At 44.9% G+C, this 23,775-nt stretch overlaps 3 protein-coding genes across 3 annotated transcripts; 2 read left to right on the top strand and 1 right to left on the bottom strand.

The window, feature by feature from the left end:
• Positions 1-2,438: 2,438 nt before the first annotated feature.
• On the top strand, positions 2,439-3,386 carry LOC142833963 (olfactory receptor 2A12-like). The gene has a single exon (XM_075945874.1). The coding sequence runs from the start codon at positions 2,439-2,441 to the stop codon at positions 3,384-3,386; it is 948 nt and encodes a 315-aa protein (XP_075801989.1).
• A 12,674-nt stretch (positions 3,387-16,060) lies between these two features.
• On the top strand, positions 16,061-16,999 carry LOC142833970 (olfactory receptor 2D2-like). The gene has a single exon (XM_075945883.1). The coding sequence runs from the start codon at positions 16,061-16,063 to the stop codon at positions 16,997-16,999; it is 939 nt and encodes a 312-aa protein (XP_075801998.1).
• A 5,083-nt stretch (positions 17,000-22,082) lies between these two features.
• On the bottom strand, positions 22,083-23,030 carry LOC142833956 (olfactory receptor 2A12-like). The gene has a single exon (XM_075945865.1). The coding sequence runs from the start codon at positions 23,028-23,030 to the stop codon at positions 22,083-22,085; it is 948 nt and encodes a 315-aa protein (XP_075801980.1).
• Positions 23,031-23,775: the final 745 nt, after the last annotated feature.

The raw sequence follows: 23,775 nt of genomic DNA, 5'->3' as shown, positions 1-23,775 counted from the left end.
GAACTGTTTACAAAGAGAAACCTAATGCTGAGATAGAGCTGTCTGACTGCCGCTGCCACTGCCCGGCAGGTGACTAACTGCTACGTATCTTTCCCTAAGTGAACACAGTCTTGAACCCACGGTTTCCCCAAGCCCTTAACAGGGACCTCCTTTTTGCTAGATGCTGTGGAACAATCTAAAAGAGACATAATGTCAACCCACAGACCGGCTGGGCCGGTCAGGTAAGAGATCCCAAGAGTTCAAGAGATCCCAAGCAGTCTGTGTAGGGCGCAGGGCCTGGGAAAACACAATGGACCAGGGGAGGTGTCAGCAGAGTCACAGTGGGGAAAGGATGACAAGGGAAAGAACTAAGAAATCCAGCTGTTAGGGTCCCAAGTCTCCAAGAGGAGGGGCCTCTAGCTGTCCAGACAGGATCGCAGAGCTGGTCATCTTGCTAACTCAGGTGTCCCCTTTGGCAGCTGGAGAGTCATACCAAGTTGAACACAGTCAGAGCCTCTGAGCACGGTCTTGAGTTCCATTGGGGAGTCACAAGAAGGGGCACGCTAAGGGAGAGTGCACCTGCTGGGGTGTGGGTGAGGAGACCAGGGGAGGCCTCTAAGATGGTTCGGGCCTGGAGTATGGTCAGCTGGAAGGGGGACACAAGCGTCTCATTCCCTTCCCTCCTCTGGGAGATCATTTGCCCTGATGACCCGTTCTTGTTTCCTGACCCAAGGCTCTGAGCTGGGCTAGGCCACCTCTTACCTTCAGACACTTTTCTTACCTGGTGCACACTAGGTACCCTCTGGTCTTTCCAAACTCCTGGAACAAACTCCTGCCCACATAGCCCTGTCCATCTCAGAGCCCTGGGTGCTCAGGGCCCTGGTATGTTTGTGGGTCTCTAGCTTGATATCAAGACAATCGAACTGAAAGGGCGTCATATTTAATACGTTCAATTTAAATAATAGTTCTGTGAAGCTCAGAGAGGGGTGTGGAGTCACCCAAGATCACACAGCACATGGGGGCAAAGCCAGGAGCAGCCACAGCACTTCTGATTTCTGAGCGTGTTTCTCTTACACTAACTCCTTTTATTTGTCTTATTTTATATTCCACAAGATGTGTCGACACTGTATCTCACACGCACCTTGCTGTAAATCTGTGCCACAAACTCTTCATCTCTGCTTACCAGTTGCAGAGACTGAGGCTAGCAGCAAATTTGTCCAAAGTCACACTGCTAGGTAAGGGACTACCACTGGGCCACTCAAGGGAATCTGGTTAAATACCTGACCAAGGGAAGGCAACAGAAAATCTCACATGTCTAAGTTCAGGAGACAGAGCCTGGATAGGCCTCGGGGAAGCTGGAAGCAGCAAGCCAGAAGCCAGGGTCACCTCTTCAGAAGCACAGGCTGTGAGGTCTCTGCTCTGTGCTATTAAATATGTCCTTCCTTTTCCATTTTAACCATAATATTTATTAGGCAAATACAGTGCTGCTATATGAAGATCATAACATAATAGCTTCAGTTAAATGCATTTATTAAGTCTTTTATTTTATTTTTCAGGACAGGCTTTCATGTAGACTAGGCTAGCCTTTGATTCACTATGTAGCTGAGGATGACCTTGAGCTTCTAGTCCTTCTGCCTCCATCTCTTGATTCTGGGATTACAGGTAGGTGAATCATGCCAGGTTTATGGATGCTACTGAGCTTAGTGTATGTTAGAGAAACACTCTCCCAACTGAACTACACACTCAACCTCTAATTATATTTCTAATATGCTATAAAACATTTTCATCATCAAACACAACTGTAGTAATTTTATCTTGAGATAATTTGCCTAATATTTTTAATCTATTAATAAGATCACCTATAACTTAGTCAATAAATATGAGTTTCTAAATTAATGTATTTTACCTAGATTTGCCTATAACCTGAAACCAGTAGTAAACTTCCGTTTGTTCTCCTGCCTGTTTTTATCAGCTTTGTAAGTTCTCCACTTGCCTCCTCCACAGCTTCAGCCCTGTGCCTACGGCACAGCTCTGGCTTGGTAGTACCCAAGCACCTACAGCCTGCTAACCCAGACTTTCAGATATCATTTTAACCTCCTGCTAGCAGAAAGATCTGCCTACCTACTGGGACAAGTACACATCCCTGGCAGAATGAACTGGCATTGGTCATGAGTTGGCTGAGCTCCTTGCTGCAAAAATAGTCACTTAAGTCCTTGTCCTCTATGGATGAAGATGGCTTCCACGATGATCCTGTGAGCAGTCAGATTTCTCAACTCCTTGCCCAGTGTCCCAGCAGCCCTAGCTTTGACACTGTTTCCATCCAGCTCAGCACAGGTTTGGCTGCATCACTGGAAGCAATTCTGTACTCTGTTGTGTGTGTGGCTCTGCTTCGGTCTTCCTGCCCTAAGGCCACAGACAAAAGAGCAGAGTGTTTGCCTCTCTGTAACAGTCAGATCGCCATGCAGATCCTCAGAAAGGAAAACCGCAGCTCAGTGTCCGAGTTTCTCCTCCTTGGCTTCTCCAGTGAGTCACAGGTCAGAGTGGCCCTGTTTGTCTTTTTTCTTCTGCTCTATCTGATCACCCTCCTGGGCAATGGCCTCATTGTCAGTCTGATCTACCTAGACTCTCGCCTTCACACACCTATGTACTTCTTCCTCAGTATCCTCTCTTTGGTAGACATGAGTTACGTCACTACCACTGTGCCCCAGATGCTGGTTAACATGATATGTCCAAGGAGGACCATCTCCTGGGGTGCTTGTGTAGCCCAGATGTTCATCTTCCTGGTCCTGGGAATTGCTGAGTGTGTTCTCTATGCCATTATGGCCTACGACAGGTATGTCGCCATCTGCTCCCCTCTTCACTACTCTCTACTCATGAGCCGTCTCGTTTGTATCAAGATGGTCACAATCTGTTGGTCCATCAGCATCACTGGTGCTCTGATCTACACGATCTTCACCATGCGTCTGCCCTACTGTGGCCCCTACAAGATCAATCACTTCTTCTGTGAAGTCCCTGCTGTCCTGAAGTTGGCCTGTGCAGACACATCCTTCAATGACCAGTTAGACTTCATCTTGGGCTTCATCTTACTCCTGGTCCCTCTCTCCCTTATCTTGGCTTCCTATGGCTGCATTTTTGCCTCCATCTTAAGAATCCGCTCCTCCCGGGGAAGGCTCAAGTCCTTCTCTACATGTGCATCCCACATCACTGTGGTCACCATGTTCTATGGGCCAGCCATGATCATGTATATGAGGCCCGGCTCTTGGTATGACCCAGAGCGGGACAAGAAACTGGCTCTGTTCTACAATGTTGTCTCAGCCTTCCTCAACCCCATCATCTACAGCCTCAGGAACAAGGATGTAAAGGGGGCTTTTCTGAAAGTGTTAGGAGAAAGAGGGACAGCCCAGTGACCCAGGACTGGAAGACTGGATGGAGTTCACTTGGCACACTAAAGAAATCGGTTATGAACCACACGAGTTTCCAACTAGCCAGAAGAGATCGTGGCCACTCCTAAACAGAAAGTCCCACAGTAACTTGTTAAGTTTCAGCTTCCTCCAAAGACTCAGTTAAGGACTAGAGGCGAAGGGTTTGTTTTTAAAAGGCTGTCCTTGAGTTCATGGACATTGTTTCCTTGCTCTTCCTTGGCTCTCGCCTTACTTCTAGAAGTCCATGGCAGTTCAGCACGAGGACAGCCAAGTGTTTAACATGAAAACAGGCTTTTCTGCAATCTGAAGGAATTTGGAGTTGAAAATGACACGAGGAAGACTATATACAAGGCACACAACCTTGTCTTGCTGCTGTTTGATGGACTCTTTACAGCTCATACTTAGGATTGCTTTTGTACTAGAAGCCGTAAAGTCTAAGCTAGGGTGGTTTTAGAGCCATATGTAAAACTGTGGCTACTAACTGATCTAATCTGAGCTCAGTTCATGAAAATTACTTTTACTTGGGTCAGGTTAGTTTTAAGATTTATTTTTATTAATTTTGTGTCTAGGGGTGGGTGGATATGTCATGTAAGTGCAGGGGTCTGTGGAAGCCAGATTCCTTAAGAATCTGACACCTGGTACATACAGGTGTAGTTGTGGATATGGATATGGATGCTAGGGAGCCAAACTTGGGTCCTTACAAGAGCAATATGTGCTCTTAGCCCTTGAAACATCTCTCTTGCTCCTTGGTCTATTTAGAATTTATATTTTAAATCTCACTTTTGAGAAAAGAAATATATATTTTATAAAATAAAATATGTATGTATTTCTGTGTCTAGCTATCTATATCTCTATTTATCTATCTGTGGACTTGCAGCTGAGAGCAACAAAGGTAGACAGATTAATCTTTTGTCATGCTTTATCCAATACACTTTTTCTTTCAAAAAAAATCAGATATGGCTAGAGAGGTGACTTGGTGGTTAAGAACACGGGTTGCTCTTACAGAAGGCTGGAGTCTAGTTTGGAACACTCACATGGCAGCTCACAACTGTCTGTAACTCCAGTTCTAGAGGATCTGAAGCCCTCTTCTGGCCTCTGCAGGCCCTGTGTGCATGCAGTACACAAACATACATGCAGGCAAAACACCCATTCACGTGAAATTAAAATAAACAAATTATTTAAAAGAAAATTAGACAACAGCAAAGTTAAACTGACTTCGAACAGTTTTTCTTTAATCTTTAAACTGGTCTATTCAACCTTCTGTTAAACTTTTGATGGAATACTATTGGATCCAATAGCAATACCTAGAATTATTTTTATATGTGTCAAAAATGTAAATGGTAGCAGTTATCAGTATGACTGAAAAGTGCCTAACTCAATGCCATGTTTCTCTTGCCTTCTCATCTGATGATGAGACCCAGCTTAACTAATCAACAAGCATCCGAATAGACCACGGCTTGTTTCCCCAGTTCCCTCTTAATTTAAACAAGTCTGCACTTATCCATCCAAGATACCCGCAGATCTTTCTAAATTTATAGACAGAAGTAAACTCTGCAGATCTCAGAGTCAAGGAGGTTTACTAGATATTCCCACATTACTCTTCTAAGTGGTTACAGCAAGTCACATCTAAAATCACCAGTACTCGGTGTCCTCCAATGTAATGTTTCTGTCTTGTGTGACAGGTGGCAATGTTGCTTCCTGTTTAATCTACATTTCCCTGGCTATCTTCCCATGAATCACAGGTAGAATTGTGTAGGGTACCAGGCTCTAGTGTCAGACATCTGGGTTTAATTCCAGCTGTGTCCTCAGTAACACAGCAATGATAAGAAAGTCACCTAACTTCTCCAGGTCTTGGTTTCCTCATCCGAAACAAGGAAGAAAATAGTACATGCTTCAGAAGGTTCAGAAGGGTTAGGTGAGAGGTGCATGCAAGCATCTACAGTGATTGGCAGGTGGTAAGTGCTGTTTGCCTCTTTTGATTCGCAGTTTTTTGCACATTTTGAGTGTAGGTTTTGTTTGCCTGTTTTTGCCTGTTCCATGCATTGAGAATACCTTTTTGAGTCTGCTGCTTTGTTTGGTTTTTTTTTTTTTTACAAAAGTAATGAATTATTTTCTTCAGACTTTTGTGAAACAAGAGAAACAAAAATAAGGAAGCCATCCAGTACTAAAAACTGGAAATAATCACGTAACATTTTTTGAGAACATGCATAAAATTATTAAACAAGTTTTTCACAGATTTTGAGGTGAAGCAGTCACTATGCGTGCTTCTATAACTTATAGCAGTCACTCAATCAGTTTGGGGGCATTTATACATGCGATTTATTTTACTGCTGAAGAGTGTTCTTTTACAACTTATATGTTATTTATTTCATGAGGGGCAGAGAAAGAGAGAGAAAGACTGCTTTTTTTCTCATGCATTTTATCTTATTTTTCTATTTTCTATTTGGGGAAAATACTTTCAAGCTCCCATTCTATTTCTTGAAATATGCAGCATTCACAAATTATGTTTGCTAGTTCATTTTTATTTGTGTGTATATGTGTGTGTGTTAGGCATGTTCATGTGCCTGAGGCCCAGGTGTGTCTTCGGGTGCACATTGTGCCTGTGCATGCGGAGACTGGCTTTGTGTTCTATCCCCTGTGTCCCATGAGGACACAAAAGCCATACTCAAGGAGCTGGGGTGCCAACTCAGCAGCTGAGAGCACAGGTTCCAGAGGACCTGAGTTCAGTTCCTAGCGCCCATGCCAGGAGCTCACAAAGGCCTGTGACTCCAGCTCCAGGCCATCAGACACCTCTCCTGACCTCTATAGGGACTGAGCTCACATGTGGCACACACTCACACATACACATGTACATACACACATGTACACATGCACATAAATATGTTTTTAAAGAATACTCAAGTTCTGCAGAATCAGTAAATATTTCCAAGGCAAGCTCCCTATTTATCTCAGCTGGCCTCTCTCATGTCACTTTTACGTTAGAGTTTAAACTCGAGACACTTAGTCTTTTTTTTTTTAAGCTCTTTTAAGTGTATTCAAGGTTAAAATAGCTTATCTAGGATCAATAAGATTGTTCAACAAGTAAAAGCACTTAACACATAAGCCTGACAGCTGGGGTTCTACCCCCACAACCTATGCATAAAGCAGAAAGAGAGAACCAAATCCATAAATATTGTCCTCTGATCTCTACCCAATTGTTATGACACACACATCTACACACACAAATAAATAAATAAACGTTTAGCTTTAAATTTTTCTATTATTGGAGAGGATGGAGGGGGGAGTACTGAAAGAGACTACTGGAAAGGGGGAAGACATTTGGAGGTCAGATAAAAACTTGGTGCAAGGGAATTTCCCAGGAATCTACAAGGATGACCCTAACTAAGACTCCTAGCAAGAGTGGATAAGTAGCCTCAACCGGCCATCTTCTGTGACCAGATCGGTGCCTCATCCAAATGTCATTAGAGAGATCTTATCCACCAGCTGATGGAAACAGATGCAGACTCAAGGCCAAACATTTCGTGAAATCCTGAAGAAGAGGGAGAGAATGGATTGTAGGAGCCAGAGGGGTCAAGGACACCAGAAGAAAACACATAGTCAACTAACCTGGACTCATCGGGGCTCACAGAGACTTAACTGGCAACCAGGAAACCTGCATGGGGCTGACGTAGGCATTCTGCATATATGTCACAGTTGTGTAGGTTGGTTCTCTTGTGGGACTCCTAACAGTGGGAACATGGGTTGTCTCCAGCTCTTTTACAGGCTTTTGGGAACCTACTCCTCATACTGAGTCACCCTACCCAAACTTAATATATGGGGAGGTGCTTAGTCTTACCACAACATGATATTCCATGCTTTGTTGATACTTATAGGAGGCCTGCCCTTTCCTGGATGGAGATGGAAGAAGAGGGGATTGGGAGGTGGGAGAGGGGAATGGAGGAAAGGGGTTGGAAGGGGAGAATGAGGGAGGCTATATCTGGGATGTAAAATAAATATATTAATAAAAAAGAATTCTTCTCTGTTGGGCTCAGGAGAAGATGTGGCTGCATGCAAATCTTATTCTGGACATTTTAATCCATATATATATTGAAGGCTGGTAATGTTCATACACACCCACTATCTTCTCTCATCTCCTTCCCTCTCTTGCTCCAATCTTTCCTCCTAAAAATGCCCCCTGTACTGTTTGCCTGTACTACATGTACTATGGTACTATGCCCATAGTGCGGTGCCTACAGTAAGAGGCATTTCGCATTCGCGAGTTAGGAAAGGAGCCTGGAGATTTAAACAGTAAACACAAAGACTGGACAAACACACGGGGACACGGGTCATCCTTGAAACAAGAATGCCAAGAATGCCCACTTTATTGTGCTCAGGGGCAGCTTATATAGGACTCTGGCCACGCCCAGCTCTTGGGATCTTTCGGCTGCAAACTCATCAGAACTCACTCCCCTGCTATCAGCGTCTCATACTCAGAGCAGCTGCAGGATGCCCAGAGCACAGGAAAACAGATTGTTTGCAAGAAATTCAGGGTCTGGTGGTCCGCAGTCTGCAACACCCCCCTCCTACGCTGGTGGAGGGTTATTGTTTGGTTTTTCAATCCACTGAGTTTAATTAGGGCTGCTGGCATACACATAAGCAGACAGAATGACTAAAAATATTTGAGCTCAATCTTCAGCCATATGTATCTATATAACCTAAGGATCGTGGGTCTTTCGTGAGAAGATACACGTTGCAGATACAGAATTGAAGTGGGTTCCATGCTGTCTTATGAACAGAAATCATGTCCTGTTTTTCAGGTTGTCTTTAATGAAGAACAATGTAGTTTAGTTACACACACAGTAGATTGTATTCAACTCGACCCTTGTAAATCATTTACTATCTTTGTTTTTTTCTATACTCCATCTTTATTTTTGGTACTTCTCTGTAACCAAATTTTATGATCACGAAAAAAATGCCCATAAGTTTATCTCTGTCTTTTGCTAGGAAATTATTCTTGGCACATAGACAGGACTTAGGAGGACACAGGCCTTGGGGAGCAAGCTGTAGAGGACGGGCTAGGGACCTGAGCCAGCAGACACCACCCTAAGACAGGCCTACAAAACTCCAGGGAGCTTCAGGGATGGAGATTTACCCATGAGTCCCTGACCCAGCCAAAACTCTATTCTTGTTCTCTTTAGACCCTTTCCTTCCCAAGATAGCTGCACCAGGGATAATTCCCCTTGTGCTCTGTTCACACTCAGCTTCCTTCTGCCCTGCAAGTGTACCCTATGTTCGTTCATCCGATCCATTTGACGGAGGCTTGCAGCACAGGTGTCAGTGATACAAACACTGTCCTTAAATGGCCATGGGGAGGGAACACACGGCCGTGTCTCCTTCCACTGGATCTTTGCACACTCTGCTCTCTGTACTCAGACTGCCCTTCTCTTCCTTGTGCACAGAACAAATTCCTGTTTATTTTCCCAGACTCAGGTCAAATATCTCCTCTCCACTGAACTCTTTCCTTGTCAGTGGGGGAAAGAGTCAATGGGATGCTCTGTGGCATTACACAAACCCATGCGCATCCTCCCCGGGCCCTCTGGGCACGTGGATCCCTCTCCATTCTCCAGCCAGTCCTCAAAATCACCGTGATCAAAGTCTTCAAAATTGCAATGAAGCCTGGGGACCTTGGGAGAGGCAGAGAAAAATGTAGAGCTCAATAAAACTCAATTTTAAAAAAATCTTTTTAAAAAATCACAATGAACAGAGCGAGAGGGTCAAGTCTTGATTGCCCTTGGTCTGTAATGCTGATCCAACATTGATGCATATAAACGCTTCTAGCGTCAACCAAGTGACCAGCGAAACCACAGCACAGAGGGGAATGTGATAAGTGACACTGCAGGGTTCTCACAAGATGGTGAGAGTCAGGATGGAGCTGATGCCAGGGAGGTGCTTCGCAGGGCATGAGGCTAGACACAAGAAAAGAATGGCCACCTGTTTGCAAGGGGAGGCTTCACAGACCAGAGCACAGTGGAGCTGGGTTTGGAGGTGTGCACAGATGTTTTACAGGCTACATGCTATGGCAGGGCAGCCAGGACTGAGGAAGTAACAGGAGTGGGGGGAAAGATACAGGTGGTTCTGGCTGCCCAGAGTAGAGTGTCAATCAAAGAACTCTGCAAAGTGGTGATGTTAGAGTTGGACAGGAATATGCCCAGGAAGGATTCTGGCCACCCACAGAGGAGCTGAGATTGTCTTCTGCACATGGGAACCAGTGGAGGTTTCTCATCAGCGGAGGAACAAAGGCAGGGGTGTGTTAGAAAGATGGCTGAAGCAAGTGTGGACACCGACGAACCACAGCTTCATTGTGGGATTTAGACCCTGATGTTGAGAAGGGAGGAAGCCTAGGGTCTTCTGACTGCTTGGGAACTTGTCAGGCAGAAAGAGAGGAATCCATGCTGGCCACCTCACAGATGGTCCCTAGGCTTCTGAGAGCCAATGAGTTTCTCACACTCAGAAAGGATGGAGTCTGCCATTTTTATTGCTACAAGGTGAATACGGTCTTTCTCCCTACCCTTTGTCCAAAGACCTCAAAGATGAGCATCCCAAGGTCTTCCCTGCTGTCTCTCTCTGACTCACCTGCAAGATGAAAATTCTTTTAGTTTCTGTCTTGAATCTGTGCCCAAGTCTCTGACCCCCACCCCACCCCTATACTTCCTGCAGGGAAAAGAAAAATTGTTCCCCAAGTGGCCTGAAACGTCAGGACACAAAAGGGTGAGACCTGAGAGGTCACTAGTTGATTTAAGACCCTCGCAGACTCCTTGCTTTATGATAAGGATTAAGATGTACCACATCCAAGGTTCCATACTAAATGCACCTACTTTCTATGTGACTATGTGAGCGTTTAACGAACTGTAGCTGAAAGCTGATAATAAAAACCATTAATATGCTAGCAATATTTGTTTCACATAGTCCCTATTTTTGAGCCCATAATTTTTGTTGTTGAGTGTAGTGAAAATTATAATTGGTCTTAATAATAAAATCCCAGAGTCAGATATTTGGGAGTGAAAACTGAAAGATCAGAGAAGCAGAGCAACCAGCCACTAGAATTCTTACCTCTATCAATGCTCAGACTGAATAGGCAAGATCCTATCTCTACAAAACCTCAGACTGAATCCTGAATTATGTCACCTCCTGTCTTATGTTCCTCTCTCTGCCCAGCCCTATCCCTTCCCAACTCCACCCCCGAGTGCTGGGACTAAAGGGGTGTGCAAGCACTGTCTGGCCTGCATGGCTAACTAGTGTGGCTAGCTCCACACTCTGATCTTCAGACAAAATATCACCACGGTCAAGTCTACAATTTGTCTGTAGACCAGGACAGCTCAAGGACCCTAGACATTTTACCTAATAGGTTGAAAAGCCCTGGGTACTTCCCCTGGCAGGGAGAAAGGGCAATTTTGTGAACTTCTGTGTCTCCTGCTTTTTTTTTCCTGGGGGAGGAACCACTGAGTCGGCCCTGGCTTGGAGGCCTTGCCTGAGCCTAGCATCAATGTTCCCAGTATCCTCAACCCTGTTTCAGCTGAGTCTCAAGCCATCCTAGAACCCAGGAGAAGGAGCGGCTGCATGTCCCTGGGGAGGGAGATTCCTCAGAGTCCAGGGCCTCCCTCCCCCCCCCCAGCCTAGAGATAGCTACTGGAACTATCCTGTCTGGAGCCCTGGGGCCAGGTGCCACTGGGGAGTGGCCTCCAGAGTTTGATGGGGCAGCACCCACACCCTTTTCCTGCAGAACTATATGCTCAGGACAGGAGAGTTTCCAGTCCTCCTGGAGATTTGGCAGCTGTTCCATCTCCAGGTGTGCTAGCCAGGAGCTCCAGGTAAGAGTCCAGGGCAACCTACAGTTTCTGTTGGCAACCTAGAACAGCTGTTTTGTGTGTTTGATTCTGTCCCTTTTCCTATCTGTGTGAGTGTATGTGGCCACCTGTCTCTGCCTGATCCTCCCTCGAGTCTGGCTATTGCCCTCTCTGTCCCCAAGCCTGTGTCCTCCCAACCTCTTGCTGGCTGGTTGTCCATTTGCCCTTGACTGCTGCTTCCATTTGCTGGGCCTGTGTCTCCCATCTCTCCCTCCTGCCTCTCTGGGGTTCTCTGACTGGGTCTTGAGTCAACTGTGTCTGCCCTTCTTTCTCTCCGAACGTCTTTCCTGGACTCGCTCTGACTCTAGCTTTGCCTGTAGATGGTCCTCTCCTCCCAGATATCTCTCTTCTTCCACCATGCTCTCAGATTCACAAGGTTTCTCTCCTTGTGAGTCTCCTGCTAGAATCTGGTCCTCTGCACCCTCCTCCATGTCTGCACCTCTGCCTAGCCCTCCCCTGTCTGTAGCCCCCTGTCTGCTCCCGTATTCTTCGTCTAGCCTTGAACTCTTCCCTCCTCTTTCCCCTCTTTCTTCTTTCCTGGACACCTCTTCCCGCCCACTCACCTCCCTCCATCTCTGCCTTAATTTTCATCTTATAAATATCCATTCACAACTCTTAGCTCGTTGCCACTGTGTCTCTCTGCCTAACGGCCTGCAGGGTCTCACTGCCCTTGTGCTGTGCCTATCAGCACCTTGACATTCTTCCTTCCTTCGCCAGCCTCCTTTCTCTCTTCTTTTACTTGCTGCCTTCTTTGGCCCCTCCAACAGTCTTTCATAAGGTCTCAGTGTCACTGTGCTTGCCTTTGTCCCTCTTTTTTTAAAAAATACCTGCTTTTACCTTGAGAGAGAGAGAGCCCACCACATCTGTGCTGAGTTCCCTTGGAGACCAGAAAAGGATTTTAGATCCCCTGGAGCTGGAGTTACAGGCTATCATGAGATGCCTGAGATGGGTGCTGGGGGCTGAACTTGGGTCCTCTGGAAGAGCAGCAAGCACTCCTAACCTTGACTTAACCCCTTAACTCTTAGCTTCAACTCTCTAGCCCCATTCCTCTTTTGAAACACGGAGATAAATGAGCCTTCTCCCTCCTTCTGAGGCCCCCCTGGTCCTCTCTCCCCACACCTGTGTTCCTTGGTTTTCATACTACATCCATTCCATCAACACCCAGCCTCTGGTTCCCTGTGTCTTTCTCTGCCTTGAGTGTCTGTCTTGTTGACTGTTCACACCAAACCTAACACTTACATGTCTTTCTGTCGGGACCTCACCAGCTTTTCCTATCTTCTCTCTGCTTCCCCTGCCACACACACACACACACACACACTCACACTGAATTATTATTACCCTTAAAGGTCTATGCTGATATGGATAAATTGTGTGTGTGTGTGTGTGTGTGTGTGTGTGTGTGTGTGTGTGTGTGTGTGATAGAGGAAACGGGTGGTGACAGGAAAGAGGAGAGAAACCACATTTAGAATCAGACATTATGAAGTCAGCGTTCTCTCTGTAGATTAGACACAATGAGCTGCCAAGAGTGAGAGCCAGAAACAGCAAAGTCTGCTTTCTTTAATGTCTCATCCCAGCCTGTATTCAGGAGAGGAGTCAGAGACAAATATAGGAGTTCACATTAAAAACACAGACAATTCTCTGATTTGCATTCCTTCATGGCAAGGAACCAAGGCTAATAGCCCCAATCACCAGTCTACTGTGGCCTAGAGAGTCACCCTCCACCAAGACTTTACAGCCTAGAGAGTAGCCCTCCACCAAGACTTTACAGCCTAGAGAGTCACCCTCTACCAAGACTTTGCAATGGTACAATTCAGCTGTCTTTTCATTAACAGCAGCGCATCAACAAACTTAGATTGACAGAGTCAAAATCTGAGCCTGAGAGGCCAACCAAGCAGCTCTAAGACATAGGGAAAACCAGCCAAAGAAAGTGAGACCAGAGGCCAGCTCCCAGGCTTCACTTGGGCTAAAGAGGCAAGTCCATCATGGGGGCAAGCAGTCCTAGACCAGTCACTTGCATCTTTGCTTCCTGGACTGGAGGACAGTTGGCTTGATGCTCATTATCTTCTCAGTCTTTCTACAAAGTCCCAGTCACACTGCTCCTCCTCTCTGGGCTTTGGTAAGATGAGGAACTTGCATTACTAGTTATCAAATTGAGCTTCAAGGAGTGCCTAACCTAGGAAGAGGAGACACACGGGGCCATGCTTGTCTGGAGGAAAGGCAGTAGGATGCTTCATAGCGCATAAGTTTGTCCTAGACAAAAATATTCAAGAGCACTATAAAAATTGAGGATGTATAACTCTGAAATTGTAAGACTTTAATTAAACCTCACAGCAAATGCCCACGTACACTCCTTCCCAGACCAGCAAAGCAGCAGGATGTGATCTGCACCACTAAAAAAGGTATTGAGCCACATGGCTAACATAGATCAGAAAAAAATGGGTTAGACAAGATGTGAGAGTTAGCCAGTGAGAGGCTAGAGCTAATGGGCCAATCAGCTTATAATTTATGGAGACCTATGTGTGATTTTTCTCTGGGACTACACAGTTGTGGGGTACCTGGTGGGAGGACAAAAACCCAAACAAACTAACAGGCCCCTTCATGTTACACACGTAGACCAGTAGGCATTCCCAGTTGTGTTGTCAGAAGGCAGCCAGTCAAGAAACGACAGTCCCCTACCTCTGTGCCTGCTTCAGTCTTAAGCGAATTCTTAAGGAGCATTTAGCCAGTCTACACAAGGCACCTGGTGAGAGCTGGCACTTGGATTCTTGGGACCCTTGTCCCCATCTCCCAGGCTCAACCTGAAGCATAAACAGAAAGTGTTGAGTGTTCATGTAGCTCAGCAGAGGGTCCCCAGGAAACTAACGGAAGCCTGCACCAGTGTTCTCCAATCTGACTCGCCCCAGCCATCTGATCTCCCACTCACTTACCCACCTTTTCTTCAGCTAAAATTTTCTAAAGATAGCCTGGGTGTGGTGGCATACCCCTTTAATCCCAGCAGAGGCAGGCAGATCTCTGATTTCAAAGCCATCCTGGTATACAGAGTGAGTTCCAGGACAGCAGGAGCTATACAAAGAATCTGTCTCAAAAAGTTTAAATAAAATAATTTTTTCTGAATTGTGTAACAGTGGTTACAGCAGCACATAATTTGAGTACATGGCTAGGAAAAGGATCATAAATCCATATGCTATAAGGGATAAGAAGGCAATGTCAATGCATAAATTCAGTCTATGAAAAAAAATGAATCTGGAGTAAGGAAGTGTTCAGTCTATTCCAAAGGAGAGCCAGAGGTACTTACTCATCTCCTGGCTGTTTCTGAGTATAGAAACAAGGGCTGGACAAGGTCAGGTCTATTTTGTGATCCTGGAGGTCTAGTTTTGTGTGCATAAGCTCAACTGTTTAAAGGCACTAGCAGAAAACAGTAAAAGCTAAGACAATTCAGACAAAATATGTTTATAACTTTGTAGTTTATAAATATGTTATAAACTATGTTTATAAAAGATGTTGGCCTGCAGGCACCCATTAATGGCCTATGCCATGCAATTTTAACATGCAGCATGATGTTTCTTTGATCAAATCTGTAAAATAAAGACAAGGTAGTTTCGGAGAAACCATAGGAATGTCTCTGTGATGGTTCACAGAACAGACAGAGGAAAGGAATCTAGGAAACCAGTCATCACTGGTCAAAACTGGGCACGGAGGGTGGTGGAGATGGCTCAGCTGGTAACGTGCTTGCCAGGCAAGTATGAGCCTGAGTTCAAGCTCCAGAGCTCACATTAAAAGCCAGGTGTGGGGTAGGAGTTAAGTGTGATTGCTGTTTTTGCAGAGGATGCTAGTTTGGTTCCCAGAACCAACATGGGAGCTCAAGACTCCCTGCAATGTTAGCCCCAAGAAATATGATGCCTTCTTCTGGCTTCTGTGGTGTCTCCATGCAAGTGGCATACACGTGTGTGCATGCGCACACACGCACATTCTCTCTCTTTCTCTCTCTCTCTCTCTCTCTCTCTTTTCTTTTTTCTTTTCTTTTCTTTCTTTTTTTTTGATTTTTGAGACAGTGTTTCTCTGTAGTTTTTGATGCCTGTCCTGGAACTAGCTCTTGTAGACCAGGCTGGCCTCAAACTCACAGAGATCCGCCTGCCTCTGCCTCCCAAGTGCTGGGATTAAAGGCGTGCGCCACCACCGCCCGGCTCTCTAGTTTTTTTCAAGACAGGGTTTCTCTGTGTAGCTTTGGCTGTTCTGGAACTCACTCTGTAGATCAGGCTGGTCTCGAACTCACAGAGATCTACCTGCCTCTGCCTCTAAAGTGCTGCCACCACCACCTGGCCACACACACACACCTTTTAAATCCTAATGGTGATTTTAAAACACAAAACACCTTTGACCCAAGTTGTGGGAAATTCCGTCCCTGATCCTAAACTTTACCCATGTAGGACTTAGCAAATTCTGTAGTCCCAAGACAACATGGAAAGTAGGGAGAGCAGCAGAGGGACACAGGCTGCGTTGGGAGAAGTGGATAGATCATAGGTTCAGACCAGAAGGAAAAATACACTGCAGGGCTACCCTGGACTCACCCTGCCATTTGTACCAGTAAAGCCTTTAGGAAATCCAGAGCCAAATCCCAGTATCATTCAAGCTACAAGTGGGAATTACTTCTCAGCACCTCCCACTTGCCAACTCAAAGCCTCCTGAAATGGACAGTGGGTACACAGATGCCATGCGTGCCCTTGAAATGCTCAACGAATCACATATCTGAAACCTCTTTAAACAGGAAAGATCAGAATGCAGGAGCTCAACTGGTCTGCCGTGACAGAATTCATTTTACTGGGCTTCACCCCCAACCCCAGGACCAATCCTCTGCTCTTCACTTTCTTTTTAGTCTTTTACCTGTTGATCCTCTTGAGCAACAGCCTCCTCATCACGCTCATCCACCAGGACTCACGCCTCCACACACCCATGTACTTTTTCATCGGCGTCCTCTCCACGCTGGACGTGTGCTATACCACCACCACCGTGCCCCAGATGCTGGTGCATATTCTCAGCAAGAAGAGGGCCATCTCTTTTACAAGATGTGTGGCCCAGATGTACATCTTTCTCCTCTTCGGGGTCACTGAGTCCTGGCTTTTCTCCATCATGTCTGTGGACAGGTATGTGGCCATCTGCCACCCGCTCAGGTACAAGGTCATCATGAGCCGTGGGATGTGCCTCCTAATGGTGGGTATCTGTGCCACCTATGGTGTGGTGGGTGGCCTGTGCTATACTTTCTTTGCTATGCGGCTGCCCTATTGTGGTCCTAATGAAATCGATCACTACTTCTGTGAGGTCCCTGCTGTTCTGAAGCTAGCCTGTGCAGACACATCCCTCAATGATTTGGTGGACTTCATCACGGGCTTCAATGTCATCGTGGTCCCACTCTCTCTCATTGCCATTGTCTACGCCAACATCTTCACCTCCGTCATGAAGATCCGGTCAACTCAGGGGAGGATAAAAGCTTTTTCCACCTGTGCCTCCCATATCACGGTGGTTACCATGTTCGCCATTCCGTGTATCATCATGTACATGGGTCCTGGCTCTGGCTCCTTGTCCAACAGTGGCAAGAAAATGGCTCTCTTCTATAACATTGCCACAGCCTTCCTCAACCCTGTCATCTACAGTCTGAGGAACAAGGATGTGAAAAGGGCTTTCCTCAAACTGGTGGGACGGAGCGGGGCTCCAGAGTGAAGCTTTAAAGCTAAATAGCTGGGGAGCTGAAAAGAGGAGGACATACAGTCACCTCCTTCCAAGGAACTCTTCCATGAAATAAGCAAGATCCAGACTCCGTAAAGATAGCTCTTTACCCTTGTCCAGCCTGGGGAAGAACAGGAGGCTCAGACATCTACAGTGACAGTCCCTGAGACAGACGATTATGAAGAAAGGGTCCAGCGGTCAAGAACCTGGACTTTACTGCCAGACAGTGCAGGGTTAGAGAATTGGTGTTGGGGTTTGAAGGTGAACTCACAGGCTCATGTAGTTAAACACTTTGTCCCCAGCTGGTAACAATGTCTGGGAAGGTTGTGGAACTGTGAGGAGATGAAGCCTGGCTAGAGAAAGTGGGCCACTGAGTTTTATGACATGGTCTCACATCCTGTACCACCAAGACATCAGGAGGGGAGGAGTCCCAACTGCACACTGTTGCCTTCCTGGAGACACCTGCCACATACCTTCCCCACCACGATGGACTATGCCCTTTCCCAGTGAAAGCCCAAACAAAGCCGTCCTCCCTTAAGTTGCCTCTTGTCAAATATCTGGTCACAGTAACAAGGAAAATGACTAATAAAGCTTTACCAGTTTCTAAGTTTGTGAACTTTGCAAGTCACTTAACTACCGCAGGTTTTTCTAATTCTTTCTCACAGGGAAATTGCCACGGTTACATGAGGTAATATATGGAAACACCTGCTACAGAGCCTGCCATAATTTAGTTTCTTTTGGCAAATGTTATTACTTTTTAAACACTTCCTTTTAAATTCTTATTTTATTTTATGCTATTTTGTTTTATTTGTGCTGGGATGTTTTGCCTGCATGTCTATGCGCCATGTGCATGCAGTTCCCATGGAGGCCAAAAGAGAGCGTCAGATCCCCTGGAACAGGAGTCATAGATGGTTGGGAATCACCATGTGGGTACCAGGCTAAGAGCCAGTGCTCTTAGCCACTGAGCCATCTCTCCAGCCCCTTATATTTAATTTTCTATATTCATTATTGAACAGTGAACCATCATGCACCAATCAGCTGTGATCCTCTTGGGCTCTGAAAGTGGCTGGAGAAAGTGAAAGAAAAGGAGAGGGAAATGCCAGAGCCAGGAACTCAAAGAGACTCTGCTGAGAAGCAAACCTGCGTCTACACCCTAGAACATCTCTGGGTACCCCTAGAGCATCTCTGGACTCTGTCCACACAAGGGCCAGAGAAGTGAGGGAAAGTGGAAGAGTGGAGAGTGGGTATAGTTATCCTGAGTCTGGGGAGAGAAGGGGACCCAATGGGGAGCTTGAAATCGGTTCTTTCATGACTAAAGGGGCCTTCCTTCCTGCGCTCTCCTCACCCCACGCAGGACCTTTATGAGTACAGATCCTTCCTGCGCTCTCCTCACCCCACGCAGGACCTTTATGAGTACAGATCATTTCTGTGGGTTGCACAGGCCCTAAGCTGCATTTCTGGGCACCAGCACATTTATTGGCTTTTGCCCTTTCCTTGACACTGCAGAAACCCCTGCACCCTCCAAAGACGGGGCTCTCCTGTGGAGGACTAGAGGTGTCATAAGTTAATATGAACCCTTTGAGTTCTTCCCCAGATTCTTGCTCCCTGCCAAATCCCTTGCAGGAGAATAACGAATATAGGAAGGAAGAGAGAGAGGGAGAGGGGAGGGAGGGAGGGAGGGAGGGAGGGAAGAAGGAAGGATCAACTCTGTTGGTCTGAAATATTTAACATGAAGACTGATGGTATAGCCGTGTTCCTTCATGAGAATACAGGGCCCCTGCCAAGAGCACTTGTTCCCAGTGTTCTTAAATGTATTACCTTATCTATGGGCCAGAGTCAGACTGCTGGATACATAATTAGTCAAAATTAGACATGACTGACAAGTAAGGCCTATAGCTGCAACGTACTGTTACATGGTATTACTGACAAAGAAAGAGCTTTTATAAATTATTAAGAAAATATGGGGACAGTGAGACAACTCAACAGGCAAAGGCACATACCACCAGGCCTGATGACCTGGGCTTTAGCCCCAAAACCTATATGGTAGAAGAAAAGAACAAATTTCCACAAGTTGTCTTCTGACTCCCACACGTGTGCTGTGGCGTGTGTGTGTGCGTGTGTGTATGTGTGTGCACGTGTGTGTGTGTGTGTAAAATAAGTGAAATAAAATAAATTATAAAAAGAAAAATGAACACTAGAAAGTTGGTAACAAATATTATTTACTGATTGAAATTTTTAAGGAAGGGTCTCATTCCTTCATAAAATGTTTTTGTTTTGTTTCTTGTTATTAAATTTTTTCATTTTTTTTAACATACCAACCACAGTTCCCCATCCCATTCCCTCTCCCCGCCTATCTTCTACCACCCCCAATCTACTCCTCTTTGGTCTCCATTCAGAAAGGGCAGGCCTCCCATGGGAGTTCACACACCTGGCACATCAAGTTGAGGCAAGCTCCTCCCATGCATCAAGGTTGGGCAAGGCAACCCAGCTTGGAAATTGGGTTTCCAAAAGTCAGTTCAAGTGCCAGTTAGGATAGTCACCAACCTGATTACAGGAGAATGCCAATTCAGGCACCCGCTCCACTATAGTTGGGGTCTTCCTTGTGGTTTCCTGAGAGTTTCCCTGGTACCAGGTTTCTAACCCCAAAATGCCCCTACATCAAGATATCTCTTTCATTATTCTCTCCGTCCGTCCTGCCCCCAGAATGTAGCTGCCAAAGGAGAAAGATGCCAGAAACTTACCAGTAAGCCACAACCTCGTCACGATACACAGATTAATAGAAATGGGTTAATTTAAGATAAAAGAGCTAGTTAGAAATATGCCTGAGCCATCAGCCAAACAGTGTTGTAATTATATAGTTGCTGTGTAATTATTCAGGTCTGGGCAACTGGGAAATGAACATGCAGTCTCTGATTACACTCTATCAGTATCTACCTATCTCTCTCAAATACATACAAATAAAACTTTAAAAAGACATATTTAAAAATTTTATTCCAGTTAGCAGATAGAATTTTGAATAAATAATTAGGAAATAAATAAATAAATAGGAAGGGAAATAAGCACATAAAATAAATTCCCCACCACAAGCTGTTAATCAAATACAAATGCACACAATGACACCGTTGTAGTTCTTAGCCTATTAGACTGGCTTAAACAAGGAAATCCTGACTACACTTACCTCTAGGTAATGCGCAGAGCAATGGGAATTCAACTGAATGTCTCTTCAGAAAACATAGTCACATTCTGTTTGAAAACAACTTCATCTAGTAGAACTCACACACTGTAAAGTCCATACATTGTATGTAGATAGCTCAGTGTTTTACTATATTCACTGAGTTTCATAGCCATTAGCATAATATAACTTTAGAGAATTTTCATTGCCTGAAAAGAAACTCTTTCCTTCCCTTTATACCCATTTCTCCTTCATTCCCATTATATCCCTAGGACCAACAACCACATGAGTCCACTTTCTCTTTCTAAGAATTTGTCTATTTTGGATTATTTTATATAATGGGATGACATGCTACATAAATTTTTGCAACTTGCTTCTTTAATTGATTTCAAAAATCAACACTTTAGCATATACATAGTACATATTGTTTGCATTACATGTGTCAGTGTTTATGTTTAATATATAATTTATTTGCTCCCTTTTAGTACAAAATACATACCATGTGTGGGCATACCGTATTTTATTTATCCACTCAGTTAACAGACTTTGAGTTGATGGTCTTGCTTTCTAGCTCTCATGAATAAAGTTGCTATGATCACAAATATATACATTTTTTAAAATATTTTTTTGTGTATTGGTGTTTGGCCTGCATGCATTTCTGTGTTCCACATGTGTGCAGTGCCTGTAGAATCCAGAAGAGGTCATCTTCCCTAGAACTGGAGTTACAGATGGTTGTAAGTTACCACATAGGTTCTGAGAATCAAATTTGGGTTCTCTGAAGAAGCAACAGTGCTCTTGACCACTGAGCCATCTCTCCAGCCCCCACTGTGCACATTTTTTTAAATGATGTATGTTTTAACTTCTCCTAAATATGTATCTAGGAGTAAAATGGATGGACCGTGTATCCCTCTGCATTGAATATGTGAGGAACTGCAGACTGTTTTCAAAGCAGAAATATCAGTGTATGTTCCTTCCATCAGTGTAAGTATCCTCAGGGTTGTACAGCCTTCCAGTGCATCTGCCTGCTTAAGTACCAGACACACTGGTAACACATGAAATAGTGTCTAGCTGTGGATTTCATTCAAATATTATTATAAGATGAAGTATACACATATCATATGTCCTGGGCAATCACATTCCTGCATATTTATTCTTAAGAAAAAACAAACCCTTTCCAAAAATCTGCACATGAGAGCTCAGCAGACAAAGGCACCTGCTGCCAAGCCTGGCCACTTGAGTTCAGTCTTCAGGTTCCATATGGTAGAAGGGAAAACTGACTCCCACAAACTGTCCTTCAACCTCCACATGCACAGCTCAGCACACATGTGTCCTCCCATAAGAAATAAGAAAACGGCACTTAAAAATTATTAAAAGAGAAAAAGTTTACACAAATATTCTAGAAACTTTATATGGCATAGCCAAAGAATGGAAAATATCATTATTGCACTCAAATTAAACTTGACAACACATAGGGACATGCTACTGTCATACATGTATTTTGGAGAGATCACAAGGGTATTAGGAAGAGTAAATGAAGAAAGGCTTCATCTGTTTATGTAACATTCACAAAATGAGGAAGTTATGCTGATAGAGAAAAAACAATGACATCAGTATCAGAGGTTAGAGTTGGGGACCATATACATTTCCTTGGGTGATGATAGAACAGTTCTATACCTTGATGGAATTTTATGAACCCTGTATGCATGATTGGTTTCCAAATAACTATGCCAAGATGAGTATATGTAATAGATGGTAATACCCCACTAAAGTCTTCAGTAAGTTAGTGGTGTTGAATCAAAGTCAGCTCCCTGGATATAATATAGCATCATTATAAAAGACATTCATACTACAGGAAGGGCATGACGAGAGTTCCAGAAGGCTACTAGTCTCACAACCCCCAAACCTTCATCCGGACACTTTGCTGCAGCCTACCACCTTGAAGAAAGCCCTTTTCACATCTTTATTACGAAGACTGTAGATGATGGGGTTGAGGAAGGCAGAGATGACATTATAGAAAAGAGCCAGCTTCTTGTCCTCTTCTGGAGAAGATTCAGAGCCAGGTCTCATATACATAATCATACATGGGATTGAGAACATGGTGACCACAGTGATGTGGGAGGCACAGGTGGAAAAGGCCTTGATCCGCCCTTGAGTTGAGCGGATTCTCAAGATAGCAGCAAAGATATTGACGTAGACAACAATGATGAGGGAAAGCGGGACCAAGAGAAGGATGAAGCCTAGGATGAAGTCCACCCGGTCATTGAGGGATGTGTCTGCACAGGCCAACTTCAGGACAGCAGGGACTTCACAGAAGAAGTGGTTGATCTCATTGGGGCCACAGTAGGGAAGAATCATAGCAGAAACAGTATATATCAGGGCACAGCTGATACCCCAGAACCCACAAAAGGCTACCAGTGACCCACGCAGCAAAGGGCTCATGATGACTTTATATCTGAGAGGATGGCAAATAGCCACATACCTATCATAAGCCATGATTGCAAAAAGCCATGATTCAGTGATTCCCAGCATCAGGAAGATGTACATCTGAGCCACACATCCGATATAGGAGATGGTCTTCTTCTCACAGACCAGATGTACCAGCATCTGGGGCACTGTGGTGGTGACATAGCCCATATCCAGAATGGATAAGACACTGAGGAAAAAGTACATGGGTGTGTGGAGGCGGGAATCCATGCGTATCAAGGTGATAATTAGTCCATTGCCTAGGAGGGTGATGAGGTAGAGGAGAAGAAAGACACCAAACAGAATGCCATTTATCTTCGTGTCACTAGAGAATCCTAGAAGAATAAACTCGGTAAGAGAGCTGCGATTTCTCCAGAGGAAGTCCTGCATCCTTCTCCTATTGCAAAGATAGAGCAGAGCTGTCATTCATGAAAGAGAAGCCCCTAGATGGTAACCCTGCTGCCATTCATACAACAGGTGCACCAAACATGAAGAGCAAAGCTAAGTACACATAGGTGTCCCACAGAGATGGGGACAGGGTTTAAAGAGAATTCCCATTTAATATGAAGCAGCATGCTCCTCTTCTATCATGCAGGTCCAGCTCATTCTGAGATGACAAATTATGATCTCCACAGTTCAAAATGTAGAATTTGCAAAAGAGCGGGGGATATCCCAAAAGTAATATCTTCTAACTCATGGTCCATACAGCTTAAGATGTTATTGAAGGAATTGGGTGTTTAAGAATGCAGCGCTTGTGTGCAACTAACATCAAAAGTCAAAGTCTGACTTCATTTTGCAGACCATCCCCAAATTGACTTCAGTTGAACAGCTCAAAAAGCTTGATGGGTACCCTCAAACTCGAGAGACATGGCTATCAGTCTGACTCCCTGCAATAGTGGGGCCATAACTATCACTGGAAACACATAATGTCAGTAAATCAAAGTCACATATTTTCACAAGTAATGACAAGGAACAAAGGACAAGTCAATAACTAAAGATGGATGGTCTACGGTTTTCCCAAACGGAAGAGACACACTGGCCTCCAGCACATAGAGATGCTGCCCAGGGAACACCAGGAAAGATCAATTTAAAGGAAGACGGCTGAAAATAAACCGAACAAACCAAACAAGTGTTG

Source organism: Microtus pennsylvanicus, chromosome 13 (assembly GCF_037038515.1).
Source record: "Microtus pennsylvanicus isolate mMicPen1 chromosome 13, mMicPen1.hap1, whole genome shotgun sequence".
Taxonomy (NCBI): domain Eukaryota; kingdom Metazoa; phylum Chordata; class Mammalia; order Rodentia; family Cricetidae; genus Microtus; species Microtus pennsylvanicus.
Note: the sequence above shows the minus strand (reverse complement) of the source record. Positions and strands in the feature narration are given on the sequence as shown.